This window comes from Anopheles ziemanni, chromosome 3, assembly GCF_943734765.1.
Source record: "Anopheles ziemanni chromosome 3, idAnoZiCoDA_A2_x.2, whole genome shotgun sequence".
NCBI lineage: Eukaryota > Metazoa > Arthropoda > Insecta > Diptera > Culicidae > Anopheles > Anopheles ziemanni.
This window is the reverse complement of record NC_080706.1, coordinates 96,897,215-96,916,992: the sequence shown is the minus strand read 5'-3', so window position 1 is coordinate 96,916,992 and position 19,778 is coordinate 96,897,215. Positions and strand designations below refer to the sequence as shown.

Here is a 19,778-nt window from a genome sequence, read left to right as displayed (position 1 = left end):
GGAACGATCTCTCCCAACGGTTGCCAGTGTGTCCGGCTCAAACGTCGCTCGAAACTCTGGCTACAGTAATAAATGATAATTGAGCCCATCTCTCTTTCGGTTGTGTTTGTTTTGTGTATCGCGCAGCCTCATCCTTCCACAAGGGTCCTGTTTTGTTTTCCTGTTCCGGATAGTAGAGCTCGTACTAATCTCAATAGTTCCGGGATGGACCCTGGGTTCCCCGGGCCATCTTTGTGCGAACGTGGACACTGGTGTGTACAATGTTCCTCTGCTCGCAAGGACGTCATTAGCGAAGCGACCGTGGTTCGGTCACTTTTTTCTTTCTCTCGGTCATCGTGTACCGCAAAACTAGCCCCAGCCGGCCAGCCAACCAGAGCAACAACGGGATGAGGGATCCTTAATAACACTTTTGCCTTCCAGCCAGCTCCTTCGAGCTTAAGCCTTAATCAGTGATAAATTCTGATAATTTTTAAAAGCCGTTTGTTGATGCTCTTTTCGCGTACCTACCGCGCGCCCTTCGAAAGCAAGATTACATCCCTCGAAAGAAGAGCCTGATAATGGCCGCAGTAAAGTATGGTCTTAAGCGTTACTGCATCGTGTTGGTGTTGCGCACCGGACACCGGGTGGTCGCGTTATGCTATACTTTTATTTTCCCTTGGCAAAAATCAGACCACGGCAAACCCTGAGCTGGGCTTAACAGGTGGGATTTTAATTTTTCACAGGTGAACAAACTTCCAGATGCATCTGCTGTGCTGGGAAAACCCGTACCGGTATGAAAATGGAGAATTTTTCATCCCAATTGAACCTCCCCCCTCCGAAGAAGTAACAGTAGCATAAACATAACAGAATAAAGTATTCGTTTCTCATGACCTTCCACCTGTTTATTGAACTGTTGGCGGGCACAAGCTACATACCTTTGCGTCCAGAAATGTGTAACGTGTTTATTTAAACCTTGTTAGGTGTTCTTTTCCCCACGTGGATATGTCGAATTAATTGTCTTTTTCCCCTTTGACATATTTTTTTAAATTTTAAAAAAATTTTCTTTTGAGTCTATTTCCATGTGAAAAGCCGACCAAGCTATACTCAATGAAGACTTGCTAAACCCCCCAACCCGACGGAGTGCCGACTTTGAGAAACTGGGCGTGTAAAGATTTAAAGCCTCATAAACTGCGCTTTTCATGCTTTATTCTTTATTGATGATGCTAAAGCGGCGAGCGAAAAAGAAGCACAAACACACAGGGAAAGCCATTAAAATGTGGAAATTTTCCACCAACTAAATTATCATTTTCGCACATCTCGCGCACGTGCGTGTAAGGTTCGTTCGGTGTATATTTGTTCGGTACGGTTCGTTTTAATAACGTGACGCTCGGGGAGCCATGAAACATCTCGTGTCCTGGTCCGAGGAAGACTTGTCCTTCTCGCGCATTCTTGTATTTTGGTTGGTTTTATTTTCGCGACCCTCCCCCCGCTTTTCACGACATCTTCTCCTGCCCGCAATCCTGGTGAGATTAACTTTACGATGGCAGTTTTACGAATATATTGCAAATTGTTTGTTAAAAATTTAATGTCTAGCAAGTAGTGGGTTGCCTTTGAAACACTCCCACCTGCCTTCGAGCTACGGTGCAAAGTACATTGTGCGACCCTTGGAGACACCTGCATGCATTAACAAGCAGTTTGCTTGCTTTTCGTCTGGGTTTTTCTATTGCATAATTAAGTGTACAAGGTGACGCAATTCAAACCCCGGAGTGCGTTACCAAGTTAAAGAACAGAACAGAACAGATTAGGTAAGGAAAGCATTGATGCTGAAGAATAATGTACTGTCAATACTTAAAAGATTGACAAAAAGTGGAAATATTAGGAAATTAATCATAAAATGCACAGCGATTAACCCTTCGTTGTAAAACCGAAATAGTTATCAGAAAAGAAGGTGATGGTGCTGCTTTGTAAAAGGCAGATCAGTCTTCGCTATTTCGACGTTTCGTATCCCCAACTCCATCCACACTCATTCACAAGTTCACATTATTTCGAAACAACCTGAAAATCATCTGTTCATTCTAGGATTAGAGTTTCGAAATGAGTTTTGGACAGGCCTTACAAGAGCAACTTCTAGTCAGGCTGCAGGAGTGTTACATCCTCCTCGGTCGGGGCTCCCCTTTTCGAGGTTCATTTAGTTTTAAGTGTTCACAACTTCAGTTAACCCGCTTCGTTTGGGGGTTGTTCCGAGGGAGGCTTTAGATAGACAGTTAATTTGTGCAGCTTAATCTGGGAATGTTCGAAGTAGTCCCGTTTTGCTAGCGGCAGATTTATTTAACGGTCTTCTCAAAATCCCGAAGGGTGATAGGATGGTTTTGGATCCTGCCTGGAAAATGAACGATTAAATTGTTTTCATTTTCTGCTCGAGCGAACGGTGAAAGTTCCGGTTTCCATTCGTCTGGCAAGCCCATCCATAAAGCCATTCCCCGAGGCAGCGAGATGGTCTAATATTGAATCATTTTCCACCCCGAAACCAGTTCCGCGCTAAGTCCAGCTCTATCCAACATGAGGCAACAAAAGAAGGGCTGATTTAAAATGACTACCGCTTTTGGGAACGAAGTAGTTTTAAACATCACTCAAATCAGGAGCTTGTGTTGGCATGTTTCCTGTTCTCTGAAACTTTTATAGTGATTGAAAAAAAAAGACTAAACTAATAAATATATTAAGGAAGTTTAAATTGGGCATACATATCATACATCATAAATCCATTTGCTCGAATACAATATCTGAAAAGTTTTGAGACATTACAATTTATTTTATAGCCTTGAAAAATTGATTCAGCTCACGAACAAACATCACTTTAAAATAATTATTCAAGAAGCCATTTGCCTGGAGGAATCAGTTAAAGGAGGAAGGCAGTATAGCCTGAAATTCCAAACACAATTACTTTAATTAACTCATATCTTGACGCCCTCCGAGCCCATTTCGGAACAGGGTTCCATGAAACCGCCAGGATCATATTCTTTGCCTTTGTTTGTTCGACAAATATTAAACCTTCAATGATACTTTCCAGACGAAGCTCGTAAGTAACAAAGGGTCCCGAGCTATTTTCTACTGGTAATTGTGTACGCTAATAGGGAATCGGGTGCAAAGTAATGTCCCCCTGGCCCATTGGCGGTGAAGTAGTTAACTTCCGGAGTGGCAATGAAAATTCATTACCCCAGCTGGCGCTTGTGAGTGAATTGGACAGGCTGAATGAAGCTGGAATTTTTCATTTGTGGTTATTGCAAGCAACTTCTCTTCAAGACCATGGTACATAGGTAAACGCTATTACGAACAATGATTTGTTTTCCTTAACTAAGCTCCTTCCCCCGCCGATCGGCCGGGAGGACCAACACGTTCGACAGCATAGAGTCAGCGACCCGCGCCAAAGACAGCCTGAACGGATGCGACATCTACTCCGGCTGCTGCACACTGAAGATTGACTACGCAAAGGTAATTTAGCATCGTATCCCCTCTGCTCCTCCTCCCCCCATCTGGCTGTACTTGTCCATGTTTCTTTCTCTTCTTTGCTTCGAGTTTCTCGTCCTCCAACCCCGACACACCCAACTGCCTCCATTTTCCTTTCTCTTTAACTAGTTTTGTTTAACGATTTTTTTACTCTTCTCACTAGTTTCTTTTTCAAATTCAAACCTTTTGTTGATTCGTTTATTTTTCTTTCGTTTCTTTTTTCATTCTTTCGAAAACATACTACAGAAATACAGATAAAACGTACGAATACTTTGCCCTTTCCCCCCAGAATGAAACAGAAGGATTATCAAATCAGATGGAAAAATAACACATCATTCATGATATATATAAAAAAAATAATACAACCTTCCAAACCGTGCGGCTTAAGTTTCTCGATGTTAGCAAAAATTAGTTGTCACTTCTTTTCTCCGTTACGAACACCTTCTATCTTTCTCTTTGCATTTCATGTGAACGCTGTAAAATGTGTTTCTTTTCCTCCCTGTTAGCATCTCATGACTACTGAGAAAGTTATTTTTGTAAAAATGATTCCATCAACGTATACTTTCCTAGCCTAGGTTGGTTTGTTTTTCCCGTTCGATACCGAATCGATCCAATGAACGGATTGTGTCTTCCGCAACGAGAAACGTGATCCAACGCGAAGGAGGTATCGAACCGGAAAACAAAATAGCGCGAGAAGTAGTTTAGTTCTATCGACTAGCAGGACTTGTTTGTTACGTTTATAGTTTTTCCTTTATTTCTATGATTTTCTCTCACCTTTTGTAATTGTGTTTTCCCCAAAATCTTCAAATCTTTTCCGATTACTCTTCTTCCACCATCAGCGAGGTTGTTCTGTAATAACGCCCTATTCATTCTTGATTGTCCGATAGCAAGTAAAATGCATTGAAGAAAATGATATTCCGGTGCAACCCCCTCCCTCACTCGCCCTTTTCCCTTCCACCAATGTACTCGTAACGTTCCCGAATTCCCGCCTATCCTCTACTTTCTCCTTTCCTTCTATATCTACAAAACCGTAAAACATAACCACAAACAGATCGAACCAAAATATTTATTTTTCCATTGTTTTGTCCATTTTATTGTCTTTCTTTTCTTTCCGAATCTGTCGCAAAATAAATCAAACCACGAAACTACCACCACCAACAACAACAACAACAACAACAACATCATCAACATAAACCACTCTCACAACTACATCGTCAAACAACATCAAACAACAACAATTCCTGAACGCGACTCTCCCGCACTGGCCGACCGGTCCACATTCATCTGAACCCGCTGCTCTGATCACATGAAACACTTCCAACATTATCAACACACAATCGAAACCGGCCACGGACCACCACTCCTGTCTCCTATCTCGTCCTTGCCGCAACACAAAATATCGCTCGCGTGCGTGCGGGAAAACAAACGATACGAAATGCAAACCACCTAAAATATGAATTTAAAAATATATTACTTCTACAACTACAACCTCATCAACCTTATAAACTCGCAACATTCGCAAACCTGCATCATGCAACAACTCCAACAACATTGTACTACAACTCCAACTCTCCAACTACAACTACTACAACATCAACAGCCAGAAAAACTCAATGTTTACAAAAACGACAGTGACTCCAGTTGGGACTACACGCTGGGTAAGGATGTTTTCTTCCTTTACTTTGTTCAAGTTTCTTTTTTCCTTTGATATTCTCACATCTATTCCTCCAACTCTCCTCATCTATCTAAAAAAAAAAAAAAATACAGTATTAGAATACCAACCAATACTACTACTACTGATACTACTACTACTACTATTTCCTTCCAAAAGCGATTTAGAATTATTGTTTCCGTTTTGAAGGGTTTTCGTTTGTCGCATTTATTTTCTCGTTTTGTTTCATTCCAAACTCGTACAATCACGCACATCGTAGTCGATAGAGATTGTCACCTAAGTTTTCTTTTTTTTTCTTTTCTTACGTGTCCATACTTCCGTGTATAATCAATTGGTTTCATTACCTTCTCAGCGTATGGTTGGCTTGTCTTTGTTGTTATCATGCGCTATAGTTAATACAGTTCACATGGTGTTCTATGGTTTTCTTGTTTCGTTGTTATTTCCCTTTCTGTTTCAAGCACGTTTCGTTGGCTTTTGTTTACTTCGTCGTTTGCTACTGTTGACTTTTGCTATTCACTGTTGCCGGTCCATTTTTTGTCACGAATACTGTTAGCACCATTTACTTCATACAGCCCCTAGAGTGTTGCAGCTCGTAATAGCACACTGCTTTCTATCTCTCTTGTGAGCTTGAAAGCAAACAGATCGTTACTTGCATTTCCTTTTTTAGAAACATTTATACCGTTTTCAATTTCACAAAACAAGGTCCCAGTGTAGCCGATCTTGTAAGAGAAGATTATTATGACAGAGATTGAAAACCGCCGTCCAGGGAATAGAGTAAGCGTCCCACATGTTCTTGACATTTCCAGCCAGCAAAAGCAACCTTCCCAATTTGATTCAAAAGCATTCCTATACCGATTCGATTGATTGATTTAATTTGCTTTCTGAATTTGTGAACGTTACGATTGATTGTGCTCATCTCTGCATTCAATAAGCGATCGTTGCCTCGCACTTGAACCGCCGTTCAACAAGATTCGGATACGTACGACCATGGTCGAGAAATTCATTCCGCGCGCTGCAGAATTCGTTCTTGATTGGGCAATTAAACCTTACATCTCGTGCGCAATCGGGAAACGGGATTGTTTTGAGGCCGCCGCCAGTCGTACCGCTGATTAAAAATAGCTCGTTGAAAAGACTGGGCCAACGGGGGACCAACGGTCACAAAACGGTCTATTTATCTACATGCGGCTTGATTTCGGAATTCCGTCACGGCAATACAATATGCACCGGTTGGCTAGCAAACAAACAAATATTTTATCGAATAATTTCCCACCGAGCTCGTTGTAGCGAACACGACAGCTTGCCATCACTGTTTCGCATCACGAGCTACGTGTTTCGTATTGGAAGAACTACAGTCGATGATACGAATGTAAACATTTGGTGTGTTATTCGGGAAAGAAGAACGAATCGCAAGGATCTACGACTGAGCGAGAGTCATCAGGTTTTCCCACTGGCTAAAACCCGCTTGATTTATGAGGGAAATTCCCCCGAAATCGCTTAATACGTGCGGTTTGTGGTTATTGCATTCTGTTGCCGTTCTGGATAAATTGATGTCTCGCCAAATGTTTCAAATGGGATCGACTGCAATTAGTTTCCATAGACCTAGCTCATGGGTTGTGCTTTCAAACATCTCTCTTCAACTGATGATTTTTTTCTTTCTTATTGATGACAGTCAGAGGACACGGTTTGGCGACTTGTGCTTCCTTGGCTGTGCATAAACAAATGTGCTCGAAACGCACACAACAACCCAAAAAATGCAATTTAGTTTCCAACCAATTGAATGTGGTACGCAAGGGATTGCCGATGGCAGTATTGTCTAATTTTAAACACTTTCTCACTAGGCCAAGTAAGCAGTGTGCAACGCTCAAGTACCGAGATGGCCACGCACGTTACCTTCACCACACTCGAAGCTGTCAGCGGACAATACTTTGATCGCTGGCGGTGACAGCTTGCGGCCCAAGCCATCTTCCTAGCTGATTGATGGGGGTATTTTGGATATTCTCGGCATTCCTTTTCGTGTCCGTTGGTCTTCCATAAGAGATTTAGTTACGTCTATCCTTTCACTCCACTGTCACGGAGCAAAGACACGGACCGTGTCGTCCTTGAACCCGTTCCACCCGAGCATGTTATCCTCCCACCGAAAACAAACCGGGCACGCGGAAGTTGGTGTGCCCTTTCCGGGGCCTTGTTCACTCAATTTCGCAGTCTCTCGTACTGAGGGAGGTCAAATCACCCTAAAGCGTAGCGATCCGTAGGGAAATTTGATGTTGTGGTCTATACAGGCACCCGAAACTTCGAGCACACGACGTCAACACGACGTTCGTGTTTTGCTGCTTTGCTGAAGAACTCATTACGCCAGCTCGGGGATGTACGGGAATATTATTGAACGAGTTGTCAATGATGATTAATCTCACAGGACCGAAGGAAAACCTTTCTCCTTTCCTAGTAAGAAACATCGTGACGAACAAGTTGTTGATACTATCGCTGGGATGGTTCTCGTTCGAAGTGTGGCTTTGTCAAAAGCCCACAACACACATTTTTCGTCGAATGTTGTCCGACGTTATATTCTTAGATCACGAATCTGGAACCAGCCTGGAACTCAATTAGAAAGCAAAACGTGATGAAGCACCATTTCTTAAATTTGTTAGGTGTGCTGAAAGGGAGGATTGAACTGACTCGATCCATTGAAGGCCATGAATATGTTCTGTTAACAACAGTTTTCGTACTTATCATCGATAAGCTTTCTTTGACTCAATAATAGACAAATGCATTAAAAAAATAAATAATAATTGCAGACCCATGTAAACTTTACTTTACGCCACAGATTGATTCCTCACGAATATATTCCGTATGCTCTGATGTCTATATTTAATCGGTCGTCAACCCATCGGACCATGCTCTTAACGTTAACAATATCACGATCTGGCGAGGATGTTTTTTAACCGGTTCAATTGTGTGCACTTGAGTGGGAGAAAAGTTGCTAGGCATTGCATTACGCTCGAAGCAGGTCAGTTACTTTCTTTTTTGCGGTACGGTTTGCTGCATCGATGGCGGTTGGTATGTCAAATATTCAGAACTTTGACGACGAATTCCTCACACCACGCGAAAGGGTTAGAGGGTTGGTGCGAAGGGGTAGAGTGTTTGTTGGTCAAAGCAACAAAAATATACGCATTCCTGAGCCTCCCATGTCACCCAAAAATAGATAGATCAGTCGTGTTCGTGTGAAGCGGAAGAGCTAACTTTCGAAAGCAGTGGCACTTTAATGCGAAACTTGAGACCGAATTGATACGAAGTCGTATGACACAACTGCACTGTAAAAAGAAAACTAAAAGTTGACAAACTTTGCATGTAGCGAGAACTGCCAAAGTATATTTTGGTCGTACGTTATGACCAATCGCGCACTGTACGATCGAGAGCTCGTTATTACGCCGAGCGAGAGCCGACTGTTGACTCGTACAAATCGGAAAGAATTTGACCTCAAGTGGTGTTCAAGAAACGAAAAAATTGCTGTTCCTTGCATCCAACTCGTGCTTGTTGGATAAAATTGAAAGTTTTATTGGAGTTTCGTGTCGTGTTCTTCAGCTTCTGGTCCAGTCAGCCGACTGCACGTTTATTTACGATCCAATGCACCGAAAATTGTTACGCTTGGCCGCCTTTCGGGAGAATTGAAAACCGCAGAAAGAGCCCGCACGGTAAGTAGTTTTCAAACTCTTCCGGCAAAAAAAGTTTTCTGGTGCGCGTATGTTTGTGTGCTGTTGATGGCAAATGCCGTTGGCCTTGATGTTTGGGTAAGGTGTAGCAACCTCGTAGAAAACTACCTGAGGAAGGATTCGTGAGTAAGTTCAAACGATTGACCAATGGAGGCGCCTGGTCGTTCATGGCTTTTGGATGCTTGGAAACTATGTTGCCGTTCAATTATCGGGACGAGACTGACTGGATTGTGAGGGGAACGAATTCATAAATTTATTATCGTAATTGAATGTCATTCTATGATGAGTTCTCCATACGAAATCGATGTTTTCATAGAAGGTATTCTACTAAATTATGTGAAAATCGCATTGCACATTAAAGAATTATCAAAGTGGGTTTTCTACTCATTTTGTTGACAATCATCCTATAACTGTTGTTTGTTTTTTTTGTGTACTCTCTTAAATCTCCACGAAAAAAATAGATAACTATAGTTTGTCAGTTATATAAACACGCCAGTGTTTGGCGGTTATAGTTTTGTTCGTATTACGAATTAAACGCAATGAGAGTTGATTATTCAATGCACCATTTTCACGAGCAAATTGATTCTTTAGAATAGGCTTCTTCACATGCTATTGGCTCTTTCTCTTTTGGGCATCTTGCAAATGGCTTTATGTTTGTTAGTTATATTTGACATGGTGATGGCGTTTGTAGTTTTTTTGAGATTTTCGTTATTTTCTATAACTATTATAATCGAAACGGGATGTATTATTGTCATCTCGATTTCAACAAAACATATTTGCTAATCAATCCCAACGATGGTAAGTGAGCAATCATTCTATTACCTTACATTGGCATACTTCAAGACATTGTGTCAAATTTGATTGGCATCTGTCTTGTCGATTGTGTCGTAAAGCTACAAATAAACACTGGACCGTTCCACTGACGGTCATTTCAGTGTTAGTGTTAAGTACATGTATGTATGTTTTCGTATCCATCTATTTCAACGCTCTTTATAACACATTCAGTAAAACATGTTGTTTCTTTTGTGTGATGTTTCTTACAACCACTTTTCAAGTATTGTAAGATTCAATATCTTTACCGCTTCATAATGGAATAAACACTGCAGAAACATTACAGAGACAACTACCACAACATAATACACGGTATATACAGCTACAGACAAGAAGTATCTTCACTGAAACCATAGGTCACGGTTTCACGTTTGCGTCAATGGTTTTCAACTAACGTACGTAACACAATTTTGTCTGTTGTGAAGTTCATGTGACCATCGCGTACGCAAATATACAAGTACAGGAATGCACAGCTCTGAAATAAATGGAACGTAAATTATCAAGATGTCAGTAAACACTCTGCTTGTTAATCCATACGACTACCTATTCGTCATGCAAAGGTGTAGCTATTCTGACGCAACCTTGAGAAAATACATCTAAATGTTTCAATTCATTTTACTATTGTGTTCGTATTTAATAACATTAGCTGATATATTTTGCATTTTATTATCATTTTGATTTTATTTATTTTTGATTTTATTTGTTTACAACTAACTAGCTCGATTTTAACACAACTTGATCACGTTTTGCTAGTATTTTTTCTCGTGTTCTAAATATGGTTAGCTGTGGTTTTTCTTCTCTGTCATAAAGATGTCATCTCTTACACGGCTGTAAATTGTTTTTAAAATGTTTTCCCTCCCGAAGCAATATTTGGCTTATGTTCCCGCTTTCCGTTGTTCTACACTTTCTTTGTATCGTCTTTTTTGGCGCTGTCTTTCCAACTCTATCACACATTTTTTGCCGTGTTGTCTGTTTGTCTGTTCGTCAGTTCTACCTCTCTATCTCTCTCTATATCTATCTCTCTTTCTCTCTGTCCTTTCTTTTTTTTCTTATTCCACTGTTCTCACTGATCACTGCAAACTACTTTGCCCCGATTCCCCTCATTATCCCAAGCCCATCTTTTACCCGAGTTGCCTTTAAGCCGTTTCTAATTGGGATTTTTTTCTTCTGCTTTTCTTTCTTTTTTCATTACCGTTTCCGTTGTCTATGTTTCTGCAAACAAAAAAATATATATATATAATGATATAAAAACTCTACTACCCGAACAACTTTCCAACTGGCAAACACCGTTCATCAAAACGATTGAAATTATCACAACAATTACTACAAACGAACTCTGCAATATTGCAACCCAACCGTAATTTAATAAACCATCCCGTTTGTATAATGGCACCGTTCCGATGTCATATGCAAATAAAATGCCAACTTCTACATAAAACCAATGACGAAAAACGTACATAACTCTAAAACATCCACCACAAACAAAAACAACGCCACGCAACGCAAACGTACTCCATCTTCTTGTACTACCACTACTTCTACTACTACTACTGCTGCTACGGTCAATGAAATCCCCTAAAAAAAAAATCATACATACACGCATACACGCTCAACCAAAAGTAGCCGCTACCACGGTCAAGGAGGTCGGTAATGGACGCTCGCCCCTGCTCCAGGATCCAACGCTCTTCGGTGGACGACCGCAGCCGTACAGTGAGTAGTTTTGCCGTTTGATAACCCTGTCAGTTCCACAGTTAGCTAGTCTAGTCTAGTCTTTCCCCCCCGTGTCGGTGTAGTTGCTCTAGTGATCTCGTACGGTTGACCGTTTGTTTGCTTGTAAAAAAAACTATGTTTTCATGACCGACTTTGCTATGTTTCCTATTGTCTTATGGATTTGTTTTTTCGTATCTTTCTTTGCACATTTTGTAATCTGCAGCCTTCTTTTAGTTTAGTTATTTTATGTTGCTTATTTAGCATTGTAGCAATACGGCCACTTTTATAAATTTAATATTTTCACCAACTTTTACCATATTTTTCTTTTGCCAAAGTTGTTCATATACTCGTATTTGTGCACGGAAGCTTTTCATTATGTTTCGTTTGCCGGCACTTCTGGAAGCAATCTAAGCCTTATGTTTCATTCATATGTTCATCCTTCCATCGTCGTAGTTCAAGCACAACCACACACATAAAGCACCGACGTACGGTACTATCAAGGGGGAAATCGAATCGAATCGACAGCAAAGATAAAGATGAAAAGTATTTATTGATTGTGTAGCGTTCTACACGGTTTCATCATGTGAAAATCATTCGCTTGGCTCGAGATAACCTTTTAAAGGGAGCTAAAAGCAGTTCGACGTAAAATGCACCGTCGTTACGGTGACCGAAGTTTTGTGCAGTTCTACTCTGTTCGTTTCTGCTGGAGTGATCCACTGAATGAGGTGCATCGACCTCGATACGGTCCAATGCGGCTTCATCCATCAATCGTTAAGATCCGAAATCGAAGCACTTAAACCGAATGCATCCCTCTGGATGGCGGGCTGATTGAATGCATTCGTTCCGCTGGTCAAAATGCCGATTTAGAGCGTATAGGGTTTCAGGGTTTTGCGTGGAATTTCGAAGCGCTTGATCTGGTTCGAGTTACACCTTGGCTTCTCGGTTGTAAATGGTGAAACACGTGAGATTACAGCGGGGTCTTTAGAATAAGACAGCTCTAAATGCAACCTGCGTTAGTAGGCAATAGGTCGTGGCGTATATGTTTAAATTGAATTGAAACTGTGATCTTCGTCTCCCTCATTGCTCCGGGGTCTTCAAGAAGCCGTTGTCGGGGAAATATTTCATTAGAAGCCCACCAAACACCTGCTTGATAACCAGTTTCGTTCTTAATAAGTCCCGCGAGGGCGGGCAACTATCACTCGTCAACTTGTTACCACCAGGCACCCGGGTTGGTAGCAACACCTTCCAGCCCTACAAATGGTGCCCCCGAAGGTGAAAGTGGTTCCAGCGTTCCGCCAAACCGTCGCTTGTGGTCACTCTCGGTCACAATCTAGTCTTGAATCTTGTCCGCTTCTTGCGTAGGCGTTGGCTGAAACCACTTTTTGCGTGGCGATCGATCGGCATGAGCATGGTTAGAGTGAACTGGTTTTGCTTTTCCATGTTTTTTTAGACACCCCGTTCCCAAAGGAGTGGGCTTGACGAAACCAGTTTTTGTTTTTTTGGATAGTATTACAGCGTAATGGGTTCCAGTAAGTGGTGCTTAGATTGTGCGCCGTAGGTGTTCCGCAAGTGTTTTATTTATTGCGCCTGTGATTGAAAGCCTGAACCTATACCTTCACCGATAGGCCTTTGAAGGTTAGCGACGCTATTCTATCAAAGCTGACGGATTTATTACCTCCCTTCGATAGAACAAAATTAATAGAAAAAGAGTTGCTATCTGTTACACCACCAACATGTTTTTGCGCTATCGAGGCTTCATTTCGTTTCATCGAACAACAGTCTATGAATTCAGAGTTACATCCCCAAGGAAATGTATTCAGTTGAAACACTTTTTTGTCGACCCTTGACAAACGATTCAGCATCCGGTGTGGAAGCAAAATAGCTCAACCACAATAAATGTCGTCCCCTCATGGTCAGCGTGACAGCTGCTGTCAATCAAAAGCGATTCGTTTTTCGAAAAACTGCACTCTCTTAAGCCAGCGTTCCCGCGGTAGTGAACGGAAGCAAAGATTTGCAAACGCGCATGTTGACGATGGCCTGGCGCTGATGATGACGGATATGGAAATGATTGAATTATAAAGTAACTGCTGCTGCACTCTCCTATCTCTCTCTCCACTGAGTGACACTTTAGCATGATGTGCGTTGGACGGCTTCGCTCTCAATGTTAAACCCACTCATCGTTCGTCCGATCAGGAAAAGCCTTTTACCATGCGAACCCCGGCCATTTTCCATCGGTTTTTCCCACGTTGTGTTGTCAATCAAATCGTGGCGCAAAATGGCCACCACACACACATACACGCGTTCATTCTAATTCGGCGCACGCCTACGAATGGGCGTTTCGTGTGGATGCACGCATAATTTATATTGTCAAGCGCTGAACGATGTACGATCATTCCACTGGTGGCCATTTTGCAATCTAATTAACACCATTCGTTTCAGTCGGGCTTTAATTTCCCGTTCCGTGTCATGTAGTTGGGGCTTCCCGCAAGGGAACCATCCTCAATAACGTGAGTTTTAAAATTTTCTGCTATCAATCCGCTTTCACCCACTAAAAAGGGGGATGTGGAAAAGTGCATGTTGCATAGGATTGGTATCAATTTAAATTATAATTCTAATCCCCAGCACCATCCAACTGTTATAATCCCCGGATCGATTATTCATCCGCGGTGCAATGAAGCAGCACATCACGGTCCATCTTCCGGTGGTTTGCCGCAGGGCCCATCTGGCAACTTCCCAAGGGATGAAATGGTCCAATGTCGAGTGTAGAAAAACTTCGAATCATATTTACTCCCGCGAGCGTCCCCCCGCGTGTCAAATGTTTTAGCGTTTACAATAATTTACGGTCGACGAGTCGGCACTAAAATATGCATAAACTTGACTAGGTTATGCTCAAACATCATGGCAAATTTACGAAGTTTGACTTTCTCCGGTTCGGATATTTAAACTAGAACCATAAAGCGAGATTGGTACGCTCGAGTCAATATCGTTTTCCCGAGCAAATCCTCATCATCGCTCTCCACCATTAGATATTGATCCTTCAGCGTAAACTCAAACACTTACAACACCATATGTCTGATGACGCTGTGGGGGGTCCCACTGCAAACGATGTTGACTTTCCTCGAAATTACAGAATGAATTCCCCGACCAATATCATTTGCTCGTTGTTTGCTGAGCACCTTTTTGCCTAACGACTTCCGACGCAGGAAAGCGTCGTGATTTTGAAAGATGAAAAGATGCATTGCGCTGCATTTAATGTCATCAGGTGCATTCTTTGTAGTACTTATTCGTCATCGAAGTGCTACAGCAGCTGCTTAAGAGAGTTCTACGAAAAATTACTAACTTCAAAGAAAAATCAAACCATTTTATTTTATCTCTTTCACTATCAGTAAACTTACACAAACGTCAAAGTTGTTCAAAATCCGCTTTATTTGGCTCAATTATACACGGACAACCTTATAAAGTGTTTTTGTTCATGTACCACCTATCTTCTGCCCCGTAACGCCCCTTCTCCCGCATGCTTGTGGCTGATTCAATTTTCTTCCTCGAGCTTATCAATCATGTCCCATTCATTGCCGTAATCGGCTTTCACGGGAATCATCATCATCGTCACGCACGCTTGAGTTTTATTGGAATTTTGCTAGAACGAATCGATAGCGACACACGTTGGCTCATTCGTTCTTTTTTCCATCGCTCTCTGCTTCACATTTCTCTGTGTCACAAGTTGTGCAATGTGGAATTTCATTTTAGTTCGGTTTCAGTTCGGTTTGCAAACTCGGCTTAAAGCTCTTAAGATATGTAAGGGAATTCCACGGTTGGACGTCGTTTTCTGTTTACAATTCTCCGTGTGGCTGTGTGGCTTTTTCATTCATGTATTTTTTTCTGTTTTTTCTCCCTTTGTTTGTCATTGATGGATTTATGTTTATTAAGTGTATTTGCGTGCGCGTGTCCTCAATTTCTTTAACTTTATATGTTCTCATTCTTTTCTATTTGCAGGTAAGTACCTTTCACCATCACAAACACCCTACAACGAGTATTCTACACCTACTCAAGGAATCCGTTCAAGTAAGTAACAGCTGCCGGCTAGTTCCACTACGTTCCTTTTTTGCTAATTGAACCCAATGGTCCTATAAACCCCCCCTTCTCCAACTTATCCCATTTGAACAGAGCGTCGGATATGTTTAAACGAACTTTTGCGAAAAGAAGGTTGTGAAAGGAATCTCCATGAAATTTCACTTCCGGTGAGCAGAAAGCTCGAACCAAAGTTTGGAAAAAAAGAACACAGAGCTAATATGTCCGGAAGGAAACGTGCTCCTGTTTGTAACTTGTCCCGTCGAGTGTTGAGTTTTTTTTTCATTCCTTACCTACGTTCGATTCCATTGTCGAGGAAAACGTTGTTCAGAAATCAAAATCCTTTTCCATTCCATGAAAGATTAATCACCGATCCATAAACTGGTCCCGGGCCGTGATTTCTGTGTGGCTCAAGGGTACCATTTGTTCCTGTGTGTATGTGTGTGTTGAGTTTTCGATCTCGATCTCGAAGCAGGAAAGGGTAAAAGTTAGTTACTTGTTTTCGCTACCCGGCCCGGAAGTGAACGAAAACTGACGTTCGAAATCTTCGAATGCAACGGGGTGTAAAAGTTGTAAAAGTTAACACATCCTTCCTCTTTTCCGTTTCTTTGTAGCCTCTCACCATTGTCCCGAAGTGATCGAAACCAAAAATACCCCTGTTTGGCATAAATCGATGATGGTGAAAGGGGTAGAAGCATCGGCAAAAAATCCAGCGCTGGTGACCAACCATGACTCTGTTGCAAGAACCATGAAGTGGTGGATTATGTTATATGGTTGTGGCAATTATTTTCACGTTCGATTAAACCGAAGCAAACTGACCAACCATCGCTCGGGAGTGGAAGCAGCGTGCGGTTCTTCGGGATAGATATCCGTTTTCTTGGTGAAATCCCTTTTCATGCCCTCTGACCTCTGACCATATCCCTTGACATTGCTTTGATCGGGGATGTTTAACCCACACCGTGAATGCGCTGTCCATTCCCTTTTTAACTTTTTACGAGCTTTTCTCTTCATCTCTTGTGTCCTTCCAGGGCTTTACGATTGCGTCTGCGGTTTCGGTGTTCGGTTAAAATGGAGATCTTAAGTATTAAATCTAGTTTCACGCAGAGGATAACTGGGACTCCTAGAGTTGGTTTGATGAAGATTTCCATTTCAGAAAAAGGGATTCGATTCAATTTTGATATAATCTGGAATCTCAAAATGAAGTGGAAATAAAACCCATAATATGTTTGACTGCTCACGGAAGTGTTGAGCATGTTTTGGTGAGAAATCACTTATTCTTGACATAAATCTACTTTGCCCTTGGCACGTTTGTAACCGTTCGCGATGGCAAAGGAAAAGAAATATGTGTTTTTTTGTTTGTTCAATCAAAACTAACGATCATTATCAAAAACCCTTCACGAAAATTTTGAAAGCATCTTCATCTTTACTGGGAATGTTCGGGAATCCAGTGGAAAGTTGTCCTTCCCAGTCGTTTGGCCAAATTTAGTTCGCGCTTCACTAGCAAGTTTCGAGATGGGAAAAGTTTATCGATCATTGCAAATACGAGATGCGCCTCTCACATGACAGCTTTGAGAAAGCGATATGATGGTGCAAGCCATTAAGTTGCGAGAGGCAACTTTAGCCTATGGGACACATCTCCGAGGCAAGGCATTATGAAGAAAAAAGGAAAACTTTTCTTGACCAAATGGTTTCAATCAATCTCTCCATCGACTTGGAAGAGGAGAGATACGTTGGAGGACCTTTTTCTCGCAATCATAAATTTTCTTTGCCATCATAAATTCAATCGCCCCAATTTTGAGTGACAGCCCAGTTGGTCCTTACCGTATTTGCCCCCAACACTGTCCGAGAGCAGCTTCCGTTCCCGTTTTTTTTTACTTTTCATAGACACTCGAACGTCGGATTTTTGTTTTCTTTTGTTTTTCTTTCACGCTTCATGTGAAAATTATAAAAGTGCTCGCTCCATTTCGTCTGCTCATTAATGGCCACTTGACGCTTTTTTTTGCCGACCAAAATTCGCTGCAAACGTGTTCTCAATGGAGCAAACGAGGAAAATGAAATCACTGCCCAAAACTTCCCTGTGCTTCGTTCCACGTCAGCTTCCAGGAACGGTTGCTTCAGAAGCCAGAAGCTGGAAACACGGCTATCGTTATCGGTGTGTTAACCTCAGCGAAGGCACCGGCGAGTGAAGCAATCCGATTAGTGGTTTTCGATTGCTGGGGAGGGTTTTTTCTTTCGTCCCGGGGAAAAAAAAAGAAACATTCGTTGTGGTGAAACCGCGCACCCATAATGAGGCGCAACAGAGACGGATAAGTCGGCGTCCAAATTGAATGATCGAAATATATATTGGATAAACCCAGCGACCAAGAGGACGCTCACCACTCTTCAAAATCCGGCCAGCATTTAAGCCCGGCGGCTCAAAAAAGAAGAAAGAAAGATGTGGACAAAAAAAAGAATGATATGAAAAGATAAAAGGCGCACGTGAAAAGCTCCATCATTTACCACCACCACCTTCATCGAGCCTTTCGAGTGAGGTTTTTGTGGTTGGTTTGGTTCATCTTTTCGATCCCTCGCGCAGGCGAGATAACAAAATGCCCAATCGGATGGCACCATCGACGGCACCCCACATGCCCGAGCCGATGTTTCATTATTGATTCCCCTCGGATGAAAGATGATCCCACCCCCTCCCTCCCGTCGCAGTTTCCTTATTGTTTCCGCCACTCGATTCTGGCCGGTGTATCATTCGGTGGCGATCGTACTTCGCTTTTTTCCCCGGTTGGCGGCAAATGAAAATAACGAAAAACATTCTCATAATAAATAACACTCTTATTGGCTTTTCGATAGCGCACGACGACGAACCGATGATCCGTATCGGAACAAATCCATAACCATTACCATCATCGCGGTCGTCCTCGTCGTCGCCATAATCATCATCATCATCGTCATCGTCATCGGCGGACCTTTGTAGTGTTGCGGGATGGTGGAAATCAGCGAACTGGATCGGTGTGATAAACATGATCGATTTGGTTCGAACGGTTTATGCTTCCCAAGTCCGAAACGATGATAGCGGATTTATGCTGTTCGTACGAGAGTTGAAGCATAATATGGTGTGTGTCGAATGAGCGATGTTTTTCGTACACGAACATGTGTCTTTTTCGAGGTTATGTTTCATCCTTTGAAGACAAAAATAACCCTTGAAAGGTTTCGATTTCTGACCTTACTTTACAAATGAAGCTTGTTGTTTTCATTAATACATGATCGTAATGCAAAAAGCGTATGTTTTATAAATATTCTACCATTCGTTTGCACATCTTGGGGGTGTTTTAATCAAGTTTCTCATGATGAGCATTTACCAGAATTGGGCACTTGAAAGCACATGTCAACAACAAGGGCAGCTCATGCGCGCTCGGTACTAAATTAAATTTGTCCATCATCTTTTCCTTCATTCCACACCGTGCCAGCCCCGGCGTCATAGTTTGCATAGTTACCATTGCTTTAGCACACCCTTTTGAAACTCGGTGGCTTCTTCAAAGCATGTTTAAAATTCCTCCATCCATCCCTTGGCTCTCCTGCACGCTCTAATCGATGGATGAGAAACCACGTCCACCTTCAAGGAGGTGCTCGGGTCGGGAATGGAATGGAAAGGCGGGAGGACAAATTTTACTTCCGACGAAATCCCCATCGGGTAAAAGAGAGGGGGAGGGGGCTGACTGTAGAGTTAAGTGGGAATGTTTACGAACGACACGTTATGCAATGCTGTCGAAGTGTACGTCCCGGGGGTTTGGAGTTGGGGTTGCACCGGAATCTGGAAATGTCTCTCCTCTAAGCCCCGACCGTGAGGTATGCAGTTAAATTGAAATGTCTTCTTTTTCTAAACCCCCGGTATCCCTTTCCGGTGGTCGGTCGGCCATCCTCCTCCTCCCGGCGAGCCAGCAGCAGAGCCCGTACGTTCGTTCTCGGATCCTCGGACGCTTGCATCGGAAGCATCTCCGGCGTACGGTGGTGAATGTTGCTGCCAGCCAGCCCAGGCATTGTCACAGAGTCGCTCGCTTGACGATGATATTATTACAGGTAGCACACGGAGAGCCCGTTGGTGTGCAGCCCTTTACAGAGATGAGGAAAAGTGTCTCGAAATAATTCAACATATCGCAACAACTAAGCCATCCTTCTGGAACCAACCCGACCTCTGTCTGCCACTTCCGGGCCGGTATTTGTGTGCTTTTCCGGATGCGATTCAATTACCTCTCCCGTCCCTCAGTGAGGTCTTGGGGATCAAGGGGTGGAAAGTGTCCCAGGGTATATTATTGAAT

The 19,778-nt window shown here is 42.4% G+C and overlaps 1 protein-coding gene across 1 annotated transcript in view; it reads left to right on the top strand.

The window, feature by feature from the left end:
• LOC131289154 (heterogeneous nuclear ribonucleoprotein L) overlaps positions 1-19,778 on the top strand; it is a 144,498-nt gene that overhangs the window by 105,626 nt on the left and 19,094 nt on the right. The window contains exons 5-8 of the mRNA XM_058318363.1: positions 3,372-3,468; positions 5,084-5,141; positions 11,314-11,403; positions 15,397-15,465. Of these exons, the coding sequence (XP_058174346.1) occupies positions 3,372-3,468; positions 5,084-5,141; positions 11,314-11,403; positions 15,397-15,465 (314 nt within the window). The remainder of the gene's footprint in view (positions 1-3,371; positions 3,469-5,083; positions 5,142-11,313; positions 11,404-15,396; positions 15,466-19,778) is intronic.